Consider the following 27,472-nt stretch of genomic DNA (forward strand, 5'->3'; position numbering starts at 1 on the left):
CAAGACAGAGTTGCTCTGTTAAGCAAGGTTTGTACCATAGCCTACATATACCTTTTCTTGTGGTAACAAACTACTGTTGTTGCAAACCCATGTTTATCAGGGCATGAACTTTGTGGATCACAGATAACTGACTATTTCAACTAGGCACCTTCTCTTTATACTCCTTCCCCCCACCAGCCCCTCTCCTACTTCCTCCACACCTCCTCAGCCTAACCCACTGATCCTCCCCACAACATCCAATCCCCCAACCTCTCCCATTCCACCCCCATCCTTATCTCTATCGAAACCTTCTCCTACCCCTTCCCCTCCACTCACACTCCCACCTACCCCCCATGCTGCAGCACCCAACAAACATCGTACACACAACATTAACATTCTCCAAATAAGCATAGATGGCATAAACACCATAAAACAAGAACTCACACAATTCATCAAACTCCAAAACATACACACTGCCATATTACAAAAAACAAAACTACACAGAACACAAAAAACAAAACTACACAGAACACAAAAAACACGTACATTTCATAATTTTACCACCATCAGACAAGAACGGACTGGCAGCGGTGGCAGTGGACTCATCACCCTGGTACACCAATCCACTAACTTATCAGATACTAGTCCACACACAAAATCACTTCTCCCACCGCATGACACCACAACAGAAATACAATCAATTAAAATATGCACAGGCAACAAATTACACATAATTGCCAATACATACATTCCCTCCCCAGTCATCCCCCACAGTACCACACAATTACTCTAATCATATACACATACTAACATACCCAACATCATCCTAGGTGGTGATTTCAATGCCAAGGCATTGACTTGGCATGTCAACAATTCCTGACACAGGCAGAAGGCTGGTACTACAATCCCCAAAAGATCATATTTTCATCCTTAACAATCTCCATCAACACACCCATATCCCACACAAGCTCTCTTCCCCCAGTCATTTCCAAATATCACCTTTTGCTCCTCAAACCTCACCCCCACAACATCCTGAAGAGTAGTCAAAATCCTTGGCTCTCACCGCCTCCCAACCATCATCACTACCAAAACCAGAATCACCCCAGCTGGCCAGAGAAACACACACACTAATTATAATAACTGGGAAGCCTTCACAAATGAAACTGAACAACACTTTGAAGCAAAAACAGTACACCCATCATAAACATCAACACCGCTGTGCACACTTTCAATACAATTATTCAAAATGTAGACAAGAGACACATCCCTAGAGGAAACACAAAGAGACACAACCCCAACTTCACCCCAGAAATTCAAAGTCAACACTAGCTGGCTGGGCCAAGGCCATGGCCAGTGGACCGCGCTCGGAGCTGCGTGCCAAAACGTGAAAAACCACTCGTCTTCAACTCATCCTTACTCATCAATGGGACCACCTAGAGACCTCGGGATACCTTCAATGGAAAGAGGAAGAGTTGATGAGTCTTATGAACTTTCATTTGATTCTCTACCTATTATAGTTTGGCAGATATAATTGTTTGAAGTAAGGGTATTTTTTCCAAAATCTCGGAAATCACTCGTGGGGAGGAATTTGCTGCGGCCAGGAACCCACAGGCAGCTAAGGGTTAAGTACCAGTCCAGCAGGCAGGGGCCCACTTTCCAGACATGCCTTTGGCTCTATTACATTGAGTAGTGGAGGGAATACTGTATTTATATTACGGTATATGACATTACTATGATTCACAGTTTCACACAAGTGTAGATATTTGACAAGGAAAAATATGCTGTTTAAACAGCTCGGGGAATGTGTCTGTCCCAATGGTGGTGACATCTACCAGAATACTAGGTCTGAAAGCACCCCATTCTTGCAGTCTTAAAATTATTTTATTCTGTTCTGGTGAGACATCAAATACAAGGAGTCACATACAGCCATCATTAAGCCCTTTCCAATTATTACCTAGTTAGAGATCCTTCTTAATCAATTGTCTGGTGGAGGCAAATATTAAATAACTAGGATTCAAAGACTTAAAGTAGGGTGTATACAAACTTTACGAAAAGCACATTGCTAGCTGTAATATGGTAAGAGTACACTTTACTTGAAGCAGCAGGGAGACTTTACCAATTCAGTTCACATTCCTCCAATTCATTCTCTGTATATTTCTATAATCACAGTTGTAAATTACCTTTTCTTGCTCATAAATTTCCCATTGTTTTTATCATCACATTCCTTATGACATAGGCTACCTACGGTTGTTTGCTGACAAAAAAACAGAAGAATCTTACTCAACATACTGAAAGGCGGATTTTGTTTCCCAAATGAATGCTAAGTTAGGTTAGGTTAGATTAACTTATTAGGTACAGTTAAGCTAGGTTTGGTTAGGTTTTCTTAGGACAGTCCCTTCCACCCCTCCTGCCATTTGCAATTCAAACGACATGGCGGAACAGCTAAAAAACGAAGGGGGCAATAAATTTTGCAAAAAACGTTTATTTACCACCCCAGAAATAATCAGAAAAATATATCGGACTATCGGGAAGAAGAATTTATTTCGCAAGGTGCTTCTACTGCTTCAAATAAAGCATAGCTTTACCTGTAATATTCACTAATAGCATAACGTAGAAGCCATCCAACACACACACACCAGCAATAATAAAAGCATACCAAATATACTCAAAACACCATACAGTAAATTGTTAAGGTTTAATGTTTTGTGACCGCTGCATAACCAAGCCTAATACAACAAGCAATCATACGTTCATTATCATGAGTGACGGTGAATGTAAGCAGTTAGCTATGCCTTCATGCACTAAATACATTTATAATAGTCACCTGGGCAAAGACAGGAGCACCCACACAACCACGGACTGCACACAACCCTTACTCCACTTCACCCCAGCCTCTTGTTTACAAAGATGGCGTCGCTGCTCACCCCGCGAAATTTGACTGGCTTCTACTTCAGTGTCTAGAGTAGTTCCATACTGACTTGAACTTTAGCGGTATGAAATAATTATACCCACATTGGCTTCATCTTCAGCGGGTACGGAAGAATTATACCCACACCAGCTACAAGTTCAATGGTTTCAGAAGAATCAAAACCAAATTGACTTTAATTTCAACATGCATGAATTATATCAAATTGGTTTTACCTTCACTGACCACGAGGAATTATACTCCTGTACAAGCTATATACATTAGATTTAGCATCACTGGCCAGGGAAAAATACACTGTCAATAATGCCTACATTAATTTGATCTAACATTCAGGTGGCTCAAGAAAAAGTATAACCTACCCACACTGACATCACCTTCATTGGCTATTCACCCACTACTGAAGCTGAGTAGTGGTAGCCTAGGTGGTGGTGACCATCATCTACTCACTTGATGTGGTGCTGCCTGTCTCTTCTGGAGGTGGCTCTGCACTGAATTATAACCCTAAAGATTTCCTGTAACTCGGGAAACCTTTTACAACGCTGGGTGGTAACCATCACACCAAATAACGAGGTGTTGTGGTCTAGTATGGTGACCCAGTTAACTGGGTGGAGAGATACGAGATCCATTCAGGAACCAAATCTTTGTCTACCGCAAGGGAACATTGGTTCACTGCTTGCCTGCGGTTGATGGGTTTGCTTGGCCAGACAGACCGAGGTTACTCTACTACTATTACTGCTGTTACTGAAGGTGTATTTATTGGGTAGGTATACTACTTTTTTTTTAAATTCATGTGAACATTTGTTTATATGCCGATAGTGGAATTACTCTATGTTTATTGTGCTGTTATTCCTCCTTGTAATTCTTACATTTGTTAGAATACCGACAGTGAATTTGTTTATCTAATATACTATAGTACTAGTCGTGTGTGTGTGTGTGTGTGTGTGTGTGTGTGTGTGTTTTGGGCAGCCGAAACTACACATTCAAATCGCACCAAAATTGGCATAAAAATCGCAAAAAAATCGCAATGTTAAAAAACTTGGTCCCATCACGATTGAAAAACTTTTACTATATTCAATGAGCAATCACATTTTGACCAAAAAACGCCTCTCTCGGCGCCCGGCACAGGATCTCCGTAGAATTTTTTACCCATAGTTACAGGAGCGCGAGAGCTCTCCGCGGGAGCAAGTGCGAGGGGCTCGAAGGGCCCACGTGAACTTGTGTGAATCTATACCTCTTTGTAATTCTTCCATTTGTGGTAGGTGGTGGTGACCATCATCCACTCACTTGATGTAATGCTGCCTACTTCTTTCACCTTCATCATTCTTTTTCTATGTCTGCCCTCCTTTCTTCCTATTTCTTCCATCTTTCCTGTCTCACTTTACCACTCTTCTTTTCAGACGGTTTTACACTGACAAGCCTAACGGTTTTCCGTAAGTCAGGAAACCATTTACGGCGCTGGGTGGTAACCATATAACCAACCAATACGTGTTAACAAGTGACTTGGGGGAGTGTTAGTGCCCCTCCCCGTGAAACAATTATGTCAAATGGCCACCCTACAAGGGATTATGGCATCTGGTTATAAAGAGATAGATAGAATTCTTCCATTTGAACAATTCACGCCCTTGTGAAGGTAAACACTTCAGTGACTGTTAATGTAGTTATAACCTTAACCTTACCTGAATGTGAACACAGTAGACTGCAGGCTAGAGTTGCCATTCTCCGGCAGTCCACCATTCTCCTAGTAGAGAATGGGGAAGAAGCTGAGGGATTACCAGGCAACGGAGCCGCCTGTCTTTATCGGTGTCACCACTGGAGGGCACCCTTCACCAGTACCAGCGGCGATGTGCTATATCTCTTTACGATATAATTCTCGCTCAAAATCACTAACTACCTTTCATATTCGCTACTTGAACTACTTTATATCCCAGTATTTCAGATCCTGTAAAGGTTAACACCTGTAGCGCTATTGATTACCATTGAAATAGTTGCAGCACGGTATTCACACTCGTAGAAGTATCACGACAGCCACATAGCAGCGAAAAATAAAAGACTATCAGCCATTACTCTCGTCTTGATTCCTTTCTTAAATCCATCTATTTTATAATTGAACAAAGACATCCGTCGACCACTTACCTGCGTCGTGCTGGTATACCCTTCAGCTAGCATAACAATCTGTCAGAAGAGCAATCGGAATGTCATGATTTTCCTGTTTGAGCCATTGTTCAATTGATGCCACTTGACGGAGGTAGAGCCATTCTTTCTGGGCATAATTAACAGCCACGTTTTGACATCAGAGAAAGCAAGGTCCTTTTTTTGTCATATCAGATCTAGTTAGGTAAATTTTGGTTCATTAAGGTAATTCAAGGTTATTAGTATGCACTTAGACCCATTAATTCGTCATTCATATATTCATTCAGGTCCTCTACGTCTAATCTCGCACATTCACGCCACTTCAGTTTCATTCAAAGCAGTTAGCCAACTCGAATATCTATTCTAGTTCATCACTGCCAGTTCTGGTCAAATCAGGTCCATCACATCATTTCGTCATTGTTAGATGATAGCCTACTGGGTGATTCTCTACCCTGAGGCTCTAGAATAATTTCAGTATTATCAATGTATATAAATGAAACCAGGTACTTAATTTATTCACTTCATTACAATTTTCCTCACAACCACACTAAGTTTGGGGAACGGTCTACTTCAACGATTAAGCTTATAACTGAATCCTGTGTCTCAAACTGGCGGAATTTAGGTGAAACTTGTCCAGCAGGATGGCTGGATTCTCCCTCATAAGGTTTTCCTTTTGCTAATCAGTCATGCGAGGCTTATTTTTAAGACCTTTTCCCTGAAAGTGACCCAGCAGTCGGAAAATAAAACACGTAATAGGCATCCACACTGAAAATGTGGAACGTGTTCGAGCGAGCGAGCGAGCAAGTCAGGCAGTGCTGAATATTCTCATGTGGCTCATCATTTTCCTCTGATTTCCTTACCTGTAATTACTAAAAAGAACTTACTAGATTACACCAAAAATATTCCCTCACATTTCCAAAAATCAATAATCCTCTTGTTTTAATTTTATGTCTAGGGCCAAACAAGGTAGCCAACTATTTGTTTTGAAAAGACAAAATCTCGTAGGAAAAGTTACGCTACTCAAGCAACCTGTTAGGCTTATCTGCCTTATAAGAAATCGTTTCCTCGATTTACGGAAAAACTATTGGGAATTGCGTGTTGTCTATGATGTGAAAATAACTGAGGATTTTTGTGATTTCCAAATTAGTGTCTATTTTTCTTGTAACTTCGAAATTGGCAGAGATATCAAATGTTCGCTACTGTACTAGAGTTTTCCTCCCGACTCCTGCCCCCATTTCTTGCTGATACAAGGTAGGGCAGTAGATGTTGGAGTGGCCCTAATGAGAGAGTGCAGTGTTTGGAAGCTCCCTGTACTGTTGTTTGCAGATGATTCTGTGTTGTTAAGTGAAGACGATGGGAAGCTGCAAGGCTTGGTCGATGAGTCTGGGATAGTGTGTAAGAAACGGAATCTAAAGGTAAATGTAGGGAAGAGTAAAGTTATATGGACTTCCAGAGAAATGAAGTCAGTGAATGTACAGAGAGGTTGGATGAGGAGGAAATGGAGAATGTGAGTACGTTTAAGTACTTGGGTAGTGTGATGAGTAAGGATGGAAGTTTGGAGGGTGAAGTGCTTGAAAGGGTACAACAAGGAAGAAAGGTTGCTGGTTCCTTGAAAGCAGTGATAAGAAACAGGGAAGTGAGCATGGAAGTGAAGAAGTTACTACATGATAGTATTGTGATACCAACTCTAACGTATGTAGGTGAAGCTTGGACCTTGTTGGAGGGACACAAGTCAAGAGTGAGAGCAGTGGAAAAGTTATTTGAAAAGAGCATGTAGTCACATGGAAAGAGACTGACAAATGAGGATGTGAAGGAGTGTTGTGGTGTTGATGTAGATGTGATAGGATGCGTTAGGAGAAACACATTGAGGTGGTTTGGCCATGTGGAGAGGATGGAGAGAGACTGACGAGGAGAGTGTGTGAGTGAGGTGGAGGGGGAGAGATGGAGGGGGAGGTCAAGGATGAGATGGAGGGATGGAGTGGAGAGGTATATGAGGGAGGCCGGTGTGAGCTGGGAGCAGGGCAGTGAAATGGCGGGGGACAGAGCGACGTGGAGGTGATTTGTTAGTGGCCACCCCGTATGGGATTAAGGAGTCAGGCAATATATATATATATATATATATATATATATATATATATATATATATATATATATATATATATATATATTCATTTCATTCATCATCCAATCCTACGTGGCCCCATGAGGAGCGTAGGAGCCCAGGGCTAGGCAAATTGGTCCTGACATTAAAGATGAGTGACTAGCCTCACTTTATATACACCGTATATATATATATATATATATATATATATATATATATATATATATATATATATATATATATATATATATATATATAGACCTCTTTTAATGAAGGAGTTAATGTACGCAACGTCGAAAGCTAAGATTAATAAGTTTATCCTAAGCTGAATGAAAGAATCAGGAGGCAGAAAAAAAAAAATGGGTGGTGTTAACCCTTCAGTCCAATGACGTTTTTTTTTTTTTTTTGGTCGTCAGACTATTTTACTTGCTTTCAAAGTTCCCAGGTAATGTAGCGGTTATCTAAACTCTACGGTTCCAAATGTCCCTCCTAAACTATATAGTTTTCTGAAAATAACAACGATCCAATAGAAAAAGACAACCTGACTGAAAACGTAATTTTTTTTTTTTTTACCATACCTTGGCCGGATAGATGTCCATCTCAATAACATAATCGCCGTGACACTGCCGTATTTTAAGGAGCACTGGAGGCTTCATAGCACTTCTTCCTTAGCAATTAATTCTGCACATTACACCTCGATATTCTCTTGTATTGGTGCACACTAAAATGGTATAGAACATGCACGAAAATGCTAAAATGTAAAATGGAAAAAAAAAAAAAAAAACGCCAAGGTGCTACGATGCTTCCTATGCCACTCAATACGACCCTACAGACAGTTTTCTCAATAGTTAAGGTCCGTATTTATAAACTTTCCTAAGCTTTGTGTTTATGACTGCATAATAATATAACCTATGTTTGCCGTCACTCATACAGCTACCAAACACTTCAGTTAAATTTTCAGACTCGCAAAAAGTGGCTAGGCTCTTTTATCGTTACGACCCAAGACTTTCACAATAACCCAGTGGCCACAGCCACAACATACTACCACCTTCCGTAACAACGACTGGCTTAGTCATAAGCAGAGTTTAATTTCTCATCTCTCTCTCTTTTTTATATATCAGAACAACTCTATCCCAGTATTAACAATACTTAGGACAGCCAGTCAGTTGTGAAGCTAAACAGGACACTGAAGAACAACTATTTTAACTGTCACCATTTATTGATCCATCATCACCCTGAGTTTTCACGGGGTAATGGAGTTAAGTCAGTGATAAGGCAGAAATAATCCTTTGTTTGTTAAACGTACCAGAAAATGGTTAGTGAAGACATTCGTCTTAGTTTAGTAATTTACCCTCTTCCATCCGATGACTTATTATTCCAACATATTCTTGCTGCTGCACACAATTTCCTACAACCCTGGAAAAATCTCAAAATGAAGAGATTATTGAAAGCTATATCCAACCCGTCCAGATGAAAAGTCACTCGAGTTGACAAACTGGTACGTTAGCACCAAAAAGTCACTGGAGTGAAGTGATTAAAAACACTGTAAAATGGTTACTAATAAGCAAATTTTCTTTCGGCTTTGTAATCTGCCTAACCCTCTACTTTGGGAATATCATCAATAGCCTCATCCAATTCCTTCAGTTGCCTCAGGAAGTTGTCATCTTGCAGTAGATAAGCTATTTCAACCAGTGTTTCTCGGAGTTCCTCTGTTGTGCGAGCTGTTCCCTTCGCCACAGCTTCAATGGCCTCTTCTACATTAAGATCAACCACTTCTTCCTCTCCCAAAGCTGTGTTCCCTTGCAGAAAGTAACTAAGGGGCTTTTTGCAAAATTTCATTTCCCCTTCAAATTCGTGGAAGAAGGTTATGGTAGTCTTGGCGACTGTCCTTATGGGCAGGTACGCTCCACAGGTCAATTTTCCCTCAGCATTTCGGCCAAGCAGTGTCTTGAACCTGTACACCAGCACTCGACGCTCGGCAATGTCAATACCGGACAGGAAAGGCCTGGCAACGTGAATCACATTACTGAATTCCTTGTGAAGGACGCCATTTCTGAATTCCTCAACGGTCCACTTCACGAAGGCGGTGTTGCCTGGTAGGAAATTGTAGCGATAATACCTCTTTACTTCCTCACGTGCGGTGCTTCCTTGTAAGACGTCGGACTGTGGAAACCTACCGTCCTCCATGACGGTGATGGGCTCTGCAATGTGGTAGCCCGGGTCAAACAATATGACACCAGAACGCTGGTTAATACGCATCCTGACACAGAGCAACACGTGTTCCTTAAGGCAGCGTGCTACTGGTGGCTCCCTAACCTTCATGTATGGTTGCAAACTGGTCTCCTCCTCACATGACACCTGAAGGACAAGAAATGAAAGTTTGTACCATTAACTACTTTAACACGATGAGGCACTTTACTGCATTTACTTCCTAATACCAAACAATTTTGTGGCACACGAGTGAATATAAAATAAATGCTAAAAAAGAGAAGATTCATAATAATACGTAACTGCTGCAGAGGCTTCCTCATTGCAGAAATTAGCCAAGATCTTTCATGAATAGGCTACGGCCTCAAATGAAAATGCCTCCACCTTCGGTGATGGAGACACCAAGGGAGTTGAGAAATGGGTTAAAAGTCTAAATAATATTGGATTTGTTACTTTTTGTTTCCCAGTACGTAATGCTTACTGCTGTTATCACACACTCACACACGAGAGAGAGAGAGAGAGAGAGAGAGAGAGAGAGAACGAAGGGGGAGTAGAAGAATGAGGTTTTACCTGGTACGTGGCATCCTTCAATCCGGGGTAAGAGTCCTCCATGTGAGCCAGTCTGGTGGCGAGATCCGTGGCCAAACCGACGCAAGTATAACGTCCTGGCACCATCGGCGGGTCATAGTCGCGGTAGAACTCGCTTAGCTCTGGGTACTCGCGGCGCTGGTTCACATACTCACGCGCAAACCTACACAAAAAATAATGGACAAATGAATGTAAGTTACGCTGACGGAAATTGTGAGAGATATCTGAAGTTATATCTTTTCAACCTTACTACTCAATATTGCAATTTGTATGGCTTACCCGTTACACGTTTAGTCGATCTATCCATATTGAACTGGTTAATTACGTGACAATACTATGAAAACTTATATAGCAGCAATACATAAACAACTTATCAACTCAGTGCCTACACAAGAGGCTATAGCCAATCACTGCTTATGATATCCTTTATTTGAATACTTCAAGCCGTATACCAGTATATCTTACACTAAAACTTATTTAAAAAGTAAAGGCACTACAGGCTAATGTAGACAACTGCACCTGGGTTATTCTTTGCCAACGGGCGCGGCATTTCCTTATTACCTCCGCCAAGGAGGTTATGTTTTCACCCCTGTCCGTTTGTTTGTTTGTTGGTTGGTTGGTCTGTGAACAAGATTACACAAAAACTACTGGACGGATTTCCACGAAACTTGATGGACGAATGGGTCTTGGCCCAGAGTGGACTCCATTAAATTTTGGTGCGGATCCGTATAAAGGTGCGGATCCAGGGCTTATTTTTTTTTTTTTTCACTTTAACACTACGAGATTGGGCGTTTTTCGCCATTTTCGTAAAATTTTCAGTGAATATTGCAGGGATCTTGATGAAAAAATCAGGCATATTTAGGATGTTGGTATCTACGAATGTGTACCGTTTGGCGGGGATCCATATAAAATTCCGGATCTAGCAGATTTAAATATGCTTTTCTACAGGGGTAGTCTTTTTCCATATTGGATTAGACTTGACAGAATTAAAATGAACTGCATGTTTGACCTTGGTGGAGGTATGCGCTCTGAGTGTCATTCTAGTTTCCTACTGAAATGAGTCTTTCACAGGTTGTTACGCTTCACAGACTGCCACAGATACAGAGCATTCTCTATTTTATCTATGAAATACGTAAAGACTTGTTTATACAAATATCACACATACCGTCACATCAATGACGTTACCACCAAGCGCAGAACTTACTGCCATACTTCAAAGGCATGTCTTACTTTTGTCAGAATTTGAAATACTCTACCGATATGTTAGGTTTGGATGATTTCAGTTAAGTCAGGACAGGATAGGTTTGGTTTGGATATGTTAGGTTATGACTGACTTAATTAAGATTAGTATTAAGAATATATGGAGTAGATGGGAAGTTGCTGAATGCTGTGAAGAGTATGTATGATGGTGCTAAGGCTGCAGTGGGTGTGGATGGTGAACTGAGTGAATTTTTCTCCTTGAAGGTTGGGTTGAAACAGGGATGTGTCATGTCTCCATAGTTGTTCAATCTGTACATGGATGGGGTAATAAAAGAGGTACAAGGTAGGGTAGTGGATGTTGGAGTGGCCCTGATGAGAGAGTGCAGTGTTTGGAAGATCCCTGTACTGTTGTTTGCAGATGATACTGTGTTGTTGAGTGAAGACGAAGGGGAGCTGCGAGGCTTGGCGGATGAGTTTGGGACAGTGCGTAAGAAACGGAATCTAAAGGTGAATGCAGGAGAGTAAAGTGATGGTCTTTGAGAGGGGTGAAGTCAGTGAATGTACAGCGAGGATGGATGGTGAGGAATTGGAATATGTATGTTTAAGTACTTGGGTAGTGTGATGAGTAAGGATGGAGGTTTGGATGGTGAAGTGCTTGAAAGGGTACAGCAGGGAAGAAAGGTTGCTGGTTCCTTGAATGCAATGATAAGAAACGGAAGTGAGCATGGAAGTGGAAAAGTTACTACATGACAGTATTGTGATACCAACTTTAACGTATGGAAATGAAGCTTGGACGTTGTTGGAAGGGCACAAGTCAAGAGTGAGAGCAGTGGAAATGAGTCATTTAAGAGGAGCCTGTGGAGTCACATGGAGAGACAGGCTGACAAATGAGCATATAAAGGAGCGTTGTGGTGTGGATGTGACAGGAAGCGTTAGGAGGAATATACGGAGGTGGTTTGGCCATGTGGAGAGGATGGAGGGTGAAAGACTGACGAAGAGAGTGTATGTGAGTGAGGTGGAAGGGGGGAGGGGGAGGCCTAGGATGAGATGGAGGGATGGGGTGGAGAGGTATATGAGAGGGGTGAGAGCTGGGAGCAGGACAGTGAAATGGCGGGGGACAGGGCGACGTGGAGGCGATTTGTTTGTGGCCACCCCGAACGGGATTGAGGCGTTTGCAACAGATAGATAGATAGAAGTTAGGAGGGACTGGGACTTGGCCCGATTGGTATTTGGGGGCTTTGGCAATCCTAAGGTGGTTAAAATCAAGGGGGATCTGGGAGCGAAGCCTCCCAGTTACGGATAGTTAGGTTAGGCTGGATCGTTAGCGTTAGGTTTCCTACAGATTTGAGTGTTTGATGCACTGACGCAACCCCTCGGCGAGATCGTTGGTAATAAACGCGTCCAGTCGGTTACTAGCTTCTATGGGCGAACTGGCGGCTTCCTTATTTAAATCCCCTCCCACAAACACAGCTGTGTGTGTGTATATATATATATATATATATATATATATATATATATATATATATATATATATATATATATATATATAAGCATTTTCTGCAGCCAAAATTAAACACTTACTGCTCGTGTTGCATATGTACCAAAATTACTTTCCTTCAGATTGTGAACTTGTATGAATAGTTGGAATCGCCGCGCCCGTTTGGTAATCACCTTAATCTAAGAACACGATACCTTCCGTACCAAATGTTCTCCCGAGTATGAGCTGCACTGGAAAATAAGTTAAATCATGCGTTAACAGTTTCAAAATAAAACCTAAGTCGGTGAAGCAATTACATATACAAACCTAGATACTGAAAAATAGTTTGTAGTGTAACACCAGTTTCTGTTGCAAGTGGTTAGTGAAGCATGCACTGGGCTACAAACGCTATTTATGCTTTATCCGTGAAACATGATACCCTGTACTGTATATCGTAGGCCAGCAATTTACTCCTCTACGATCCATAAATTAAAGCTTACGCGTACCTCTGCCAGTATTAACTTTATTATTTTTTTCTTTCGTCTGCGTAATGATCTAATTGTGTTTTTCAAACCTCATGAGGTTTTTACACATGAACAGACTTCTACCGACTTCTCATTTATTGTACTGTTGGATTATTAAATTGAATCAGTTGCTTCATGCACTTGGTCTCTAAATGTATTTCATGAAGTGTTCAGTGAGTAGTACTACCAGCCAGTACAAGATTTAAATAGCTGTAATCACTGGCTAGCACTTACCACACAAAGTCGGAGATGGAGTCGTAGGGCTGTGAGGTAAGGGCAGCCCGTAGGTGTTCGGTCGCTCGCCGAAGGAACTCGTGATAATGGGCAGGACTGACAAACCTTACCTCAGGCCTCTCACAACCCCACTCCGGTAACGGCAAGGGGCGTCCTACTGGCCATTCGTCCTCTCCCCAGTCGCTGTCATCGTCATCATCGTCAACTGGGAGGCAGGCGTTCAAGGCAGCTCTTTCTTTCTGGCTGACGTCCGATGTTGCGAGACCACTTCCATATCCGGATGATGATGACTGTAGAGCATGATCCCAGGTTCCTGACTGGTTTTCACTGAAATGATTATAATGCTTAATAACATGTATCAAACCACGCAGAGCAAGAAAAGTTAGTACAAGTCTGAGGATTGCCCGTAACATGCTGTGCGCGCGACACATATCAGGCTAGCAAACAATCCCGATTTGTGTGCGGTAACGTTACCAAATTATTCCAATTTAGAAATAGGGCAGGGTGGCTCAGTGGTAGAGCACCTTACTCAAGACCAAAGGGTCTAGAGTTAGCGTCCCGCCCGGGTAGCTCCCCTGAAGGGAGAGGTAGCGCTCTCCCGTCACCTAGAAGGGCTATATGATCGACCAATTCCATGCCCGGGGAATTCATTTCTCCGATTTAGAAATGTATGACCAATCTGGCATTTTATTTAACGTTAACGCAAACTATTTAGTACGCGTTTGTTTACAAGTAGATAAATACGAATAATGAACATAAGAATGCGGTCATACTGGGCTCGACTATTTCAATTATATAAAAGTATACACAAAATTATGTAGGCAAGGTGGCATAATAAGAAACAGAATGTACTGCTTAAATATATTACTTTTGACATTTACTGAGGTACTTTTCAAATACAGGCAATTACGTATTTACATAAAACATCTTTCAGTTTTGTTCATAAACAGCAGCAGGAACTTGCATTCTGCAAATTAAACAATATCTGGTGGAACTCTGCTAAATATGGACGGTGAATTTGGACTGTCACATGAAATTAGTTTCTGAACTTGAGTAGTTGTCCTCCTAAAGTCCTAAACCCTTCCAGTATGAGATCTTAGTCGAACTGAATTAAATCGTCTGCTGGTAGGTAAAGTATAAAGCTGAAAAAGGAAATTGTCTAACGGTAGGAATAATTACTGGAGTAACTTTGCGGAGACACCGGGTAGGAAAGTTCCCTCTCTACTCGCCCAAATCCTTGTCCCTTAAGCTGAATAAAATCATCCGGTAGTACTTCATGTAGAAAAATAATGTATATATATATATATATATATATATATATATATATATATATATATATATATATATATATATATATACTGAAAATGTTAATAGCCTAGCTTTACTGTATCAGGGACTAAGTTAAAAAAAAAAAAATTGTTTGTCTAATTTCTGAGAATGTTTGCTTACCTAACTTCACTGTAGCTGTCGGCGGAGCGGAGTAATTGTGAGGGAAAATGGGGTAAAGTTGCCCTGAATCTAGCCCACACACGTTCCCGCTCGAGTCAACTGGGCCACGTGTCACCCAGCTTAGCAAAGTTATCTATCTGGGTCTCGGAAGGCGGCGTGGTGAGGGGCAGACCGGCAGGCCCACCGTGCTCCTCACTCGGGCACTCCATCACTGCAAGACCAAAACACTTGATTAATTGATGTAAGCCTATAAAACTTAACACTGAAAATACTTTCTGGTACCTGAAGTCTACTCCAAAATTTCTTATGCCCTTAAAATCTGACCCTTAAGGTTTATAATATGGCAGATGGACATAACAAACTGCCATCGTGGTGGCCTAGTAGGTTAAGGCCCTCCAACCGGCTGGAGCCTGTATGGGTTACCATTTGAGAGATGGTTGGGGTTTCTTGTTTGCCTAATGACACTCAGGGACGTGTGGATGGTCACCATTGCCATAAATGTCAGGACTTGAGTAGTCTAGCCCCAGGCCACGATGCGCCTGTTTATATTGGGATAATTGTGATTGGATGATGAATTCAATTATTAACATTTTTAGTGCTTACTCTACTTAGTTGATTTTTGTTTTTATTCTTGTTACTACCAGCAAATTTTAATCTATTCCTCGGAAATAACGAGGGATACTTGACAGTTTACTTTGTAGCAATACAAAGTTAGTCTACAGCATTTTTAGTGTAATATTAGCATTTTTATTTTTCATATATTCATTCAGTGAATATATTTAATTTGAAGATTTTATTGCCAGGTAAGGTATTTTCACATGTTCACAATGAACACATTGTATGTTTGAAGTGAACTGTATTCTTATATGTTCACAAATTACTATTACTGAATACTTCAGCTCATATTTTCATATGTTCACAATGAATAAGCAGTATGCTTGAATTTGAACTTGTATTTAGTTTTATGCTAAACTCCCACATCATCGCGTCAAACGTAGCATCTAATTTGGAATAACATCTGACGATTTTATTCAGTTGGTGAGTCATACAGTAGGCTCCCAAGACTCACTTTTAGCTAATATCGCTTGGGGGTGAGTGGAACAATACTGTGGTTGTTTCGACCATGAAGGAGTTAATTGTGATTGTGTTAACTTTGTCAGGTTCCTAAGACTCAATTTCTGTTGAATAAAATGGTCTGGTCCTGCATGCAGAGAAATACTAGCCACATTTTGATCCTGTGAGGGGGAAAATTGTCGCCAACAACTGTCTCGGCGACTCTTTTTATTCCAACACCTTGAGATAATTCATTTGGACGTAAGTGATTTGAGGTAGTGTTAATTTTGTTAAAAAGAAATAATCACAAAAATACGTTGAGTGAAAGGCCAACGAGACCTACTTCGAAATAAACCACAGCAAGTAGTGATGCCACGGCGCCTTCCTTATTGTTATTATTATTATTATTATCATTATTTAGTAGTATCAGACGAAACAGACAATCCGAGAACAGAACCGCAGGAGTTTCCATTCATTTATCAGCCCTCGGAGCCACCTATTTTTCACCATGCCATACCATTGTTGGGTTTCTGGCTGCACCCAGTGGAAAGGGAAGCATACTTTGTCATCCCATCGACTTACTGCCGAACAAGAAAAGCTAGAAAGGTGACAGTAGCTGTAAAGACACGGCTGGACATCCACTCTTTACCCTTTACTCTGCGGTGTCCTACCCTATAAAGGTAAATTGAGTGTTACTACTTAGCGCTAATGTATGGCCCGGCCTCCACTATAGGTGGAGGAAATCTTAAAACGAACGAACGTTACTTAGCATTAATAATCCGTTGTCCATCTTATATGCTATAGGGTATGTGCAGTCAAAGCAAAGGTGGTAGGCACGATGAAAAATAACGGTAAGATAAAAACTGCTGTGCTCCTTCACATACGATCTGTTCTTTGACCTTTAATCCTTGTCCTATGTGATTTGATTTCCCAGGAAGGGGAGGTATAGGAGTCTTTGCTTATATCATTGTTCATCCTACAAAAACAAAATCCTGGATACGTGAAAAATTATCGTTTGTGAATCTGTTTTGCCACGGACAGGAAGAGTGAATCATCCTAGCCCTTGTTCCTCCTGCTAAAAGAATTATAGTCCGCTAAAAGAATCGTAGTCCATCCTGATACTACAAATACATAAACCTGCGCTAATTCTCCTCTCGTAACAGGTGAAAAAAAAAAAAATAATAATAATGGTGACGTCAATGCCAGTCCTTTAGTTATACACAACGAGCTGTTAGTCAAAAGCGCAGAAAGCAGTGGACAATCTATAAATTTATTTCCTAAGCCAGATGTGGACAGCTATATTACCTATTTTTAAAGTTCCCAGTACTTCTACAGGCAAGCTACTATAAATAAGGAAAGTTACACGCACTCATTTTTTGCCTGCCGCCTCAGGAGTGATTTTATATTAACTCTTTCAGTCCAACTGCGTATATAAATTTGCCTTCATTTTACATAGCTGGCGGTTACTAAAGGGTATAGCAACTTCCTTCAGTCATAATGCTCTCTAATGTCTCATAACAATAATCACGAAATGCATCACGAAAGTGGTAAAAAAAAAAAAAAAAAAGTGAACAACGAATGTGCAGCACATAGGAGCAATATATCGATTACTTTCCCAGCCAAATGAGGACAGATCAATCGGTAGAGAGGAGGCCTGCGGTACTACCGGACCCAGGTTCAAATCCCCGCTGGGATAGGGAAGTTTAATTATTTGAATTTCATACAAAGCAGACTTTACCGATCTACCAGATGACCCACCGACATGTAAAAACACCCCTGCTAATACCAATACACCAGTCCTGTACGAGACAGCTCAAGCATGTATTCAATATGGACGGTGGGTGTTAGCGCCGATTCGCCGAAGTGGTGACATGTACAGTAGAGGTGTATGGTAGGAGGACTACTGGGCCTCGGGAGCAGGCTATGAAGCCTTGCAGTCTCCCATGTTTAACCCGAGTCTTTACATCAGCTACCACTACACACAAAACCGTTTTCTTTCACACGGATTTCCGGTCTTAGCCAGTCAACGCAGGCCGAAACCCAAGATCGAAACAAAAAGAGATTTTTTTTTTTTCAATACTATTTCCTGTTCCCCTTCCCTATGTAAACTCTTAAGAAACCACTTTGCTATGCTGCAGTGTCATCGTTACTCTAATGCGTCAACGCGTTATTTCACCTAGTATTTGCCAATCTGAATTCATGTTTACTTGCCATAGTCTGTTTCTTAGTTCATTCCTTCTTAGGTATGTACAGAATGGTCGCAAGAATCTATAACAACTACTATTACTAAAGCTCGCAATGTTTGTGACTCGGCTAGTCTCACCAATTTCATTGTCTACTTTATTTCAGGAAAAAAAAAAAAATGGTCTGCAAAAGAAAGTTCAACAAAATGCAAACATCTGCTCATTTCAGTTCTATTTCTCCAAGCTTACTGTTCATTACATTAATTACCAAAGTCAACATACCAGTTATAACGATTGATCAACGTCCCCTAAACCAAAAGTAAATAGCCAATATAATTCATTCTAAGTGCAAGTATAATCCAGCAACTGCAGCTAAATGCAACACTTGAAATAATGCATTCGTCGTACATTGCATTCTTTCTGAATTACAAACTCGTACTGCAAGAGTAGGCTATAAAAAAAAAAAAAGGAAAAATCTCAAAACAATTAGCTATAAAAGAAAAGGGAGGGGGAGGGGATTCCCAACGACCCCACGAACCTTACCTGAAGGAAGTATAAGTCTTACAATGCCACGTGACGGGAAGGCGCACAGTATATATGTGCTCGGCATGAGTTGGATGCTAGATGCTCATTATTTATTCTGCGTTATAAATTGTTTCTTTAGGCCAGGAACCACTAAACACAATGAATATGGAATAATGAGACCGATGACCAGTCGAAAGGTTTTTATTACCATCAATTATTGGTATAATAATTGGGAAAAAGATGGGTGATTCTGGAGAGTGCGGCATCGATCCAGTGATTGCGCAATGTTGCCTCATCGACGTCACTGCCCTGAACCAATGACGTTCACTAGTTTCCACTGGTTTTTCCTATTTTCTCAATACTGTACTTCTACTGCGAGCATGTCAGTCCTGATGCACTTTTTCCTCTAAAACTTTGTTAGGTATTTCAAGAGACAACAGAGTTCATTGTTCTCCGCTATATTTTTAGACGAATCAGTATGCTCTCAAGGACGTCAGTGGAAAGTTCCAGATGTCCCAGTTTTCGATGACTTATTGAATGTATGCTTGCGAATCAACCATGAAAACAATTCCACGTTTTTCGTATTATTGTTGTTGTTGCTGCTACTGCTGCTTATATCGATCTGTCGCCATTACTGCTGTACTCCTGTTTATTATTATTATTATTATTATTATTATTATTATTATTATTATTATGTAGCAACACTACTACTACTGCTGCTGCTACTACTACTACTACTACTACCGTACTACTACTACTACTATTACTACTACTGCTACTGCTACTATTACTGCCACTATTACTACTACTATTACTACTACTACTAGTAATAATAATAATAATAATAATAAAGTATTGATAGCAGTGATAGTAATAGTAGTAATATGGTAATGTTTTTGTGACTGTTGATCATGATGTACAATCTCTACACTAGCAATAACAATAAAACAAGCTCTAACCAAACCCACGCACTCCCCCCTCAACCCCTCCGCCCCCCGCCTGACTTACGATGATGCGCATTGACATGACGCACAAAGCTGGCCTGATATTCCACTGCGTCAACTTCACACTCACATGTCCATCACTTTCCTCTATGGCGTAGCATAACAAAGAGAATCATCTATGGGCAGAAAAACATACCATGCCTCTCTCAGCTCAAGAATACTAGCGAGCATGGGAAAGTGTTAAGTAGAAGAGGCGAAATATTAGATGAACTTTTGTCTCGACTGTCCCACGTCACACCCCTGTACACAACACTACATCATCAAGCGTGAATCCCCACTGCTAATGCGGTTCATACCCTGATTAATTCTTACTTAACATTTTCTCTCTGAACAAAAACATGTGTCTGAGTTTAGGAGCTGTTGTCCTCGATGAACTCTGGGATTGGGCGACTGTGGAAGATAGATAGATGGTTGGGCAGGTAGACACATACATAAAGAGCTTGATAATTAGATCGGCAGATATAAATATATACATAAATGGCTAGATAATTAGATCATCGCAAAAATATGCTACAGACATAAAGTCTGAAAAATCTGGTGAACAGACAAAAAGATGGATAGATGGATGGATGGACATAAACAGATGAAACAGACTCCTTTATTATTGATCGACTTTATTCTGATTACGATCACATTTTTACTCAGCTTACCAGAACCTCTGATAGGTAAGTCAGAAGGCTCCACTAACTGTCACTACGATGACGCCTTTTACTACTTTATTGTAACTATTGCCATGCAATTTTATTAAGCTTATGACTTTCCGAACTGGAGAGATCAGATAAAGTTTTCGTTGACACTTTCAGCACTAGAAAGGCTCCCCTAAGCTAAATACTATAATCGTTGCCAGTAACACACACACACACACACACACACACACACGTCACTGGGTTGATCTAGTTAACGCAGTCAGATGTCTGTCGAGTCGGTGTGTGTGTGTGTGTGTGTTTTAACCATTCAGCTCAAGGACGTATTTTTCGTTTTGTTCTTGCTTTTTCCAAACAATTTTATTCTGCTTTGGTGAGACTTTGAACTGAAGGTGCTGTGTATAACCTTTATTAACCTCTTCAGACAGATGACGTTTGTTCCATCGTGTCACCAAACTATTGTACTCAACTTTGGACGGGCCTCCTGTAGTGAAAAGGTTAATGAAGCCTGGAAGTGACCCAATCCCGTTCGAGAAGTCTCTGCAAAACTGAATAAAATCATTTGGTCGGAGCAAAAATAAGTACAGAATAACATCATCGGAACAAAGGGGTTAACATTACCACTGCGACATGTTTCAAAGTTCATTATGACTATTGCAGCAAGAATAAACATAATTCATACGTCATCGTAGTGAAGGAATTATCCTGCATGTCCGCCTCTGCCCTCTGGTAACACTCAGACTCACCTAACTCATTCTCATTTGAATAAAATCGTCTGGCGTCAACTAAAATGAAATACTAGAAATGTCCTGACCATGAGAGAATTTATGGTGATAATACTATCAGGCTTCCATGACACTCTCAGTTGAGTTGTACGTCTGGAGTCAGCTGGAATAGAATACTGGAATAATTGTTCTGACCATGAGGAAATTAATGACTAACACCCATGCTTTTATGTTCGGTCGACTGAAAAAAAAACTAAGTTCGGTGTAAGCCAGAATAAAGAATGAGAGAAGATGAAATGGTTATGTGTGTTTGTTTCTATGTCTACTGATATCTGTTTGTGTGTCTGTTATGAAAATGTGTATGTTTCTGTTTTTGTTTCTTTGTCAAAGGTGTGTGTCTGTTTCTTTGTCACTTTGTCTGCAAGTTCGCTTTCGTGCCGTGCCAGTGTCTCGTGTTCTCTATAACTGGTACAAGAAAATTATAGTGATTTAGGAGAGGGGGTTCCTGGGGGTAGAGGGAATTCAAGGAAGGAGTAGTTCAATGGAGGAGAAAGGGGAGTTCAAAAGGGGAGAGGGTGTTCGGGGGGGAATAAGGGGTTCAAGGAGAAGAGTTTTAAGGGAGGAGAAAGGTTCAAGGGTGACAGGGGAAATCAAGGGCGTAGAAGTTCAAATAGGGATTAACCACTTCACTCTGATGACGTATTTTTCACTGCATTATTACTGCATTAAGAGTCGTTCAACTTGGATACTTCGAACTGAAGGGCGTAGAATCTGCATAATTATAGCCTTCATCAACCCCATCACTCCCACAGGTCCGTCCAAAGTTGAATTAGAGGGGCACTCACTGCAGCTTATCTCTTTGGTAATGGCAACGTGATTCCGGATCCAGAATCTGTAATACGATCCGGATCGGTCCCGAAAGTTAATCGATTGTTCCCTGGGACATGGGCTATCTACCCACCAAATCTGGTTCAAATCTCTCTTTTAGTTTTTGAGTAATTCTGCTAACAAACAAACTAGCAGACAAACAGAGGTGAAAGCATACTCTCCTTGTCGGACAGAATAAAGTCATCTGGTGATAACAATCATAAATCTATGATGTGATCGGGGTTAAGTGTACGCCGCTAACATGATAGATCAGGGGTACTTTGGCGGTAATTATACAGGATTTTAGGTCATGGCGTCAACGGCCTTTCAACAGGCAGTGGCAGCTTACTGTTATTGGGAACCATTTTACGGCTCTCGGTGTTAAATTTCACCTACATATTTCTTAAAACTCTCCATTCCATTTCAGCTCTAACAAACTGTTGTTATTATTATTATTATTATTATTATTATTATTATTATTATAACAATTGGCGGATCAGGGTATGGAATACACGTTAATTTGGTCAAAACAACATCTTTCTGTTCTTCTTTATATATATATATATATATATATATATATATATATATATATATATATATATATATATATATATATATTATTGGACAGTTTAAACTGCTTTCCAGAAACTATTTCATGCTATTTTCAGGTTAAACAAAACTGATGAATACAGACTTTTGCAAGAGTGTGGCAATGGGCGGTGTCTCATAAGTACCGTTCATACATAAATACCCTTAATCCGTAACTGTCGTGCTTCCCACATACGTGTATGCTCAAGAATATTAATGTATTCGAGTGACCTCAGAAACCACCTCCTGAGCTTGATTTATCAAGTCTTAAGATACCCTATCTAAATATTCACCAATCTGTTTCTCTACACACACACACACACACACACACACACACACATAATCTTCGAGGAGAGTAAATGGGATCAGTTCTTTCTGGATATTACTATTGTTATCATCATTATTATCAACCCGCCTATTTTTCCCATCCAAAGATGAGGTAAGGCAGGCTCCAGAAAGCAAGAACAGAAAAAATTATTATTATTATTATTATTATTATTATTATTATTATTATTATTATTATTATCAGCAGCAGCAACAACAGCATTCGGCATCATTTAGAAAGTACTGTGGGTGAGAAAGGAATGACTTTGATATTATCTGAGGAACTGATATCGGGCACGTTACCTAATCCCCCCATCTCTCTCTCTCTCTCTCTCTCTCTCTCTCTCTCTCTCTCTCTCTCAGTGCGAGTGATAAAGCCACACGTTTTGTCTCTCAGTATACCTTGCGTCTTTCCGGAATATTACAGCAGAGTTCAGGGACTCGTTTTGAGTAGTTCTGTAGCGAAATCGCGTGAGTTTAGGAAGCTGTACCACTTTCACTGTGACTTCCATGACGCTTTTGCTTTTTCCTCCTTCCTTCCTCCTCTTCCTTTTCCTCCTCCCCTTCCGCCTCTTTTTCCTCCTCTTCCTCCTTCTCTTCTTTTCTTCCTTCTCTTCCTCCTCTTCCTCTTCTTCATCCTCTTCCTCTTCTTTCTCCTTCTCTTCCTTCTGTTCCCCTTCTTCATCCTCTTCTTTTTCTCCTCCTCCTCCTCCCCCTCCTTCTCCTCCTCCTCCTCCCCTTCTCCTCCTCCTCCTCCTCCTCCTCCTTCAGTAAAAAAAAAAAATAGTAAAAGGTATATTTTACTCCTCCAATAAAAAAATTGTGGAAGACATATTTAACCCCTAGAATATAAAAAAAAATCTAAGTTGCATTTAACATTCAAGCTTTAAATAATCAATGAAAGTTATGCACAACTAATCCAGTAGAAAAAAGAAAAACTGACTGAAAGTTATACTGAACCACTCTTGTTAAAAAATCAATTAAAGGTATATTTTAACCCTTTCGGTAAAATAACAAACAAGAGGTTATGACGGCGACGACGATAACGATGATGATGATAACCTTTATATTTTCGATCAGGAACTTAGAACAGGAGGGACACAATGATTATATAACCGTCTCTTTGGACATACAAGAAGTTCCTTATCTTTAATGTAGTTATTTAGCTTACCTATAACCATTCATCCCAGTTCTCTTCTTCTTTTGATTTGCTACCATGAACTGGTCCTGTGTGAATTGCATGACCTAGGTATACGTATTCTTCAAAATATTATTGTTCCTCATGTCCTCATCGTACTGGAAGGGGTTGATCACGTGGGTTAAACTTAATTTTCATCTACTTATTTATCTCCAAGCCCACTTTCAGACTCTCCCTGTTCAGATCGACTATCATTCCCTGTAGTTACTTCCCTGATTCACTGAAAAGAACAATGTCATCAGCAAATCAGGATGCAGTTGACGTTAATTCCTTTGCCATCGCAGCCTTAATTTCTAAAAACGTTCTGTATACATGCAGTGACTAAACCTGGACGAAACTGTGTCTCCTTGTCTTATTTTCCCTGATGTTCATGTGTAACATAATTGTAGAAGCGCTGTCTGTAGAAATATGGCCATGTGGAAACAGTGAGGAATAAGAGGCTACCTTTGAGTGTACAGTATGTGTGTGAGAGGGAGGGAGTGGGAGAGACAGAGGATGAGATGGAGGGATGGGGTGGGGAGATATATGAGAGAGAGGTGTGCGTGCTGGAGACAGGGCAGCCAGATAGCAGAGGACAGAGTGTTATGGAGACGATACATCCGTGGTCACCTCCTTACGGAATAATAACATCTGACGGTAAACAGACTTCATCATAAATTTCTTCAACATCTTGTTCTCGCATTGTTCTCAACTCTGCCAACGTTTTAACTTGAATGGTTTCTTAAAATAAATGCCATACACAAAGATCTCTTACATAACCAAACCAAATGCAACTTTCCTTACATACAGAGATCTGGTGCACTATGAGATAACCCATGCAGCCCCGGGGGTTTTCCTGCAGCTGAACATAAATCGTATGACGGTCAACAGACCGAAATACAGATAATGGACCGTATTCTTGTTGGTCAGTCTCCCTCACATCTTTTCCTGAGCGATTTATGTTGTTTATTGCACCTTTCTGTTCTGTTTTGTGTTATAGAGATCCTTCCAATATCGCCCCACTCTGCGTAAATAATGTACGAAAGGATGTTAACCAGTCATATCCAAAAATAAATCGCTAAGAAGAGGTGTTGGGAAGCTTCCTTATCCGTTGAGAATAGCCTACGGACCAAAGGGTATAAGTTAACAAAGTACTCTGTCTACGAAGGCCACGCACAAGGTTAGTAATACGGAAGGTTCGTACGGTATTTATCAAGGATCTCCACATCAGTTTTCGATTATTAGAAATACTTTTTTTTTCTTTTTTTCTTTTTTAAATTTCAGTACACACTATTTAGCTCGATTGTGAAGCATAGGGTACCTGCATGAGTGAATTAAAAAACATCAAAAAGTAATCTTATACACAACTTAAACTCAGGAAAGATTGTAAATGTGGTATTCGGACCTTCAGGGGACGTTCTCATTTCGTTCATTATAACAGTATATTGGCAGGGTTCCTTTGTTTTGATTTGCACTGTTTCATTCGGTTATCCGTTTGATTTCGGCTTGTTTCGTTCGGTTACAGACTGATTTCGGCAAGGTTGGGTCACATAATTACCAGCCGCGATAGTGAAGCTGGTGTTGTTTTCAATTTGTCTGTTTGTCTGTGTGTGTATCTGTTAGCACGATTACTTCGCAATCGCTTAAGATGTCATCACAAAATTTTACAGGGGTGTGGTAGGAATGAAAATCTCTTACGAACTGGAAATTGGTGAAAGTAGGTCAAGGTCTCTGTGTTTGTTAGCACGATAACTTCGCAACCGCTCAAGGTACTATCAAAAAATTTTACAGATGTGTAGTAGGGACGAAGATCTCCAGCGACTTCGAAACTGGTGAAAGCAGGTCAAGGTCAAGGTCATATTCCGAGCCCTCCCTTTGGGGGGCCTCTAGTTATGATAATTTATTAGTTTTCACGTTGCCTGCTACTGTCGATTTCATTTAATGTCGCTAAATTACATTTCGTTTTATTTTGGCTACATGTTTATTTTCCAATTTTCTGGCACTCCATTTCAAACTCTTTCGTCTAGAAACGTATGACTATTATAGTTAGCTTTCAATATGTATTAAGTTTATGTTCTCAATTTCCTACGTTCACTTTGTTCATTTTCATTTAGCTTCATTGTCCTGGGTTGTTGCTATGTGGAGGACACACTATATTTGTACTGTCCTACACTCAGGGGACAAGATGAAGCCAGGAGATAACGAGTGTGGTTTTTGTTGTTAGTGAGCTTACTGTTACTTACCGATTTTTTTTTTTATATATTAGTTATTAGTGCTTTGTATATCAGATTCGGTAGATACAAAGACAGATAGATAGACACACGTACAGTATACAGACTGATAGACAGACGGATGGTTAGACAGATACAGAAAAATAAATGTAAAATGATTAATAAACAGACATACAGACAGGGATACATAGCTAGATGTGGGGGCCGTAGAACATTCCTCAAGGGGGCCATGAAGTAAGCTCGATTATCAGTAACCACAAGCAACAGAATCTCATTATCAACATCCTGAGGCAACAATTGTAAGGAATTCTTTTTTTGGCTACCACCTCAGGCACATCAGATCAAGAAACAATGCAACATGAATTGATGGAACTTCGCAGCGAGTCATTTGCCTGTGAAACATTCTGAGACGAGCCTGAAGGGGTTTTGGATGTTAGGACGCAGTCCTATCACCATGAAATGGGATTTTTAGATGTTTATGGTAATGCAGTCTACATATCACAGCAATGTGGATTTTTCATGTCCTTTGGATGATGAATGGATGGATGAAAAATAATCAAACAGCAACAGTGCAATTGGTTCCACGAGGACGGTGGCCTTTCCTTTGCCCTTGTTATGACTCAGCTCCGATTCCCCCACTTGGCAGTAAAGACGCAGCTACAACTGTACCATTTTATTTTTTTATTTTTACCTTCATGCACCTCGTCTCTGTCTCTAAATTCCCGAGTTTTTAAAGTTGCATATTCGACAATCATCTGAGATGTTTGCTTTTCACAGGAAAATGTGAATGGGAGTCACAGATGTTATGGTATTTTGTCCTGGTGGCCACAGAAAGGAACATTTTGGGAACCACTGAGTTTGATGGATATATAGAAAGATATATAGATAGACAGATGGCTATCAAGCTAGCTAGCTAGTTAAATATAAACAGATGGTTTGATAGCTCGATATACAGACAAATAAACATAATGGTACACAGACAGATCATCGGATATTATAATACTATATATTAGATAGATAGATAGATATAGATAGATAGATATATGAATGTGTGTGTGTGTGTGTGTGTGTGTGTGTGTGTGTGTGTGTGTGAGTGTGTGTAGGTAGATAGGAGTGGCCATAGCTTTGTAGCTAATGATGAAACAAAATATTAACCGATCTCCTACAAAGATTCTCTTCCAGACTTAAGAAAATCATATGACGGCAGTAGATATAAATTATAAATGCCGGGGTCGCAGTGACAAGGGTTGATACAATCCATAGTCTGAAGAAAATCGTCAGATGGACGCAAGAACAAAATAAAGATATACAAACAGACGCGATCGTACTGATGGA

General features: G+C 40.4%; 3 protein-coding genes across 4 annotated transcripts in view; 1 reads left to right on the forward strand and 2 right to left on the reverse strand.

Moving 5' to 3' along the window:
• Positions 1-2,859, reverse strand: part of LOC145407901 (uncharacterized) — a 50,122-nt gene extending 47,263 nt beyond the window's left edge. Inside the window, exon 1 of one of the 2 annotated variants that reach the window (XM_080278826.1) lies at positions 2,804-2,859. The gene's annotated coding sequence lies outside the window, so the exon portion shown is untranslated. The remainder of the gene's footprint in view (positions 1-2,803) is intronic. The other variant, XM_080278771.1, reaches the window with a different exon arrangement.
• Positions 2,860-8,353: 5,494 nt separating this feature from the next.
• LOC145401401 (uncharacterized) lies at positions 8,354-15,025 on the reverse strand. The gene is made up of 4 exons (XM_080273766.1): positions 14,925-15,025; positions 13,368-13,694; positions 9,915-10,095; positions 8,354-9,494 (listed from the first exon to the last, which is right to left on the reverse strand). Exons 1-4 carry the CDS (start codon positions 15,023-15,025, stop codon positions 8,730-8,732), a joined length of 1,374 nt encoding a protein of 457 aa, XP_080129892.1. The 3' UTR covers positions 8,354-8,729.
• Positions 15,026-15,274: 249 nt separating this feature from the next.
• LOC145401549 (putative glutamate receptor) overlaps positions 15,275-27,472 on the forward strand; it is a 43,894-nt gene continuing 31,696 nt past the window's right edge. The window contains exon 1 of the mRNA XM_080273786.1: positions 15,275-15,316. Coding sequence (XP_080129912.1) covers positions 15,275-15,316 — 42 coding nt within the window. The remainder of the gene's footprint in view (positions 15,317-27,472) is intronic.

This window comes from Coenobita brevimanus, chromosome 1 (genome assembly GCF_032717465.1).
Source record: "Coenobita brevimanus isolate Jiangsu-jjx chromosome 1, ASM3271746v2, whole genome shotgun sequence".
Classification (NCBI taxonomy): domain Eukaryota; kingdom Metazoa; phylum Arthropoda; class Malacostraca; order Decapoda; family Coenobitidae; genus Coenobita; species Coenobita brevimanus.

Excerpts from the sequence above, each read along its gene's own strand:
- LOC145401401 (XM_080273766.1), bottom strand. The coding sequence starts at position 15,025 with ATGGAGTGCCCGAGTGAGGAGCACGGTGGGCCTGCCGGTCTGCCCCTC. Across the intron at positions 13,695-14,924 it reads TTTGCTAAGCTGGGTGACAC|TGAAAACCAGTCAGGAACCT; the intron begins GTGGCCCAGTTG and ends TAATCATTTCAG. Across the intron at positions 10,096-13,367 it reads TCCATCTCCGACTTTGTGTG|GTTTGCGCGTGAGTATGTGA; the intron begins GTAAGTGCTAGC and ends TTTTTTGTGTAG.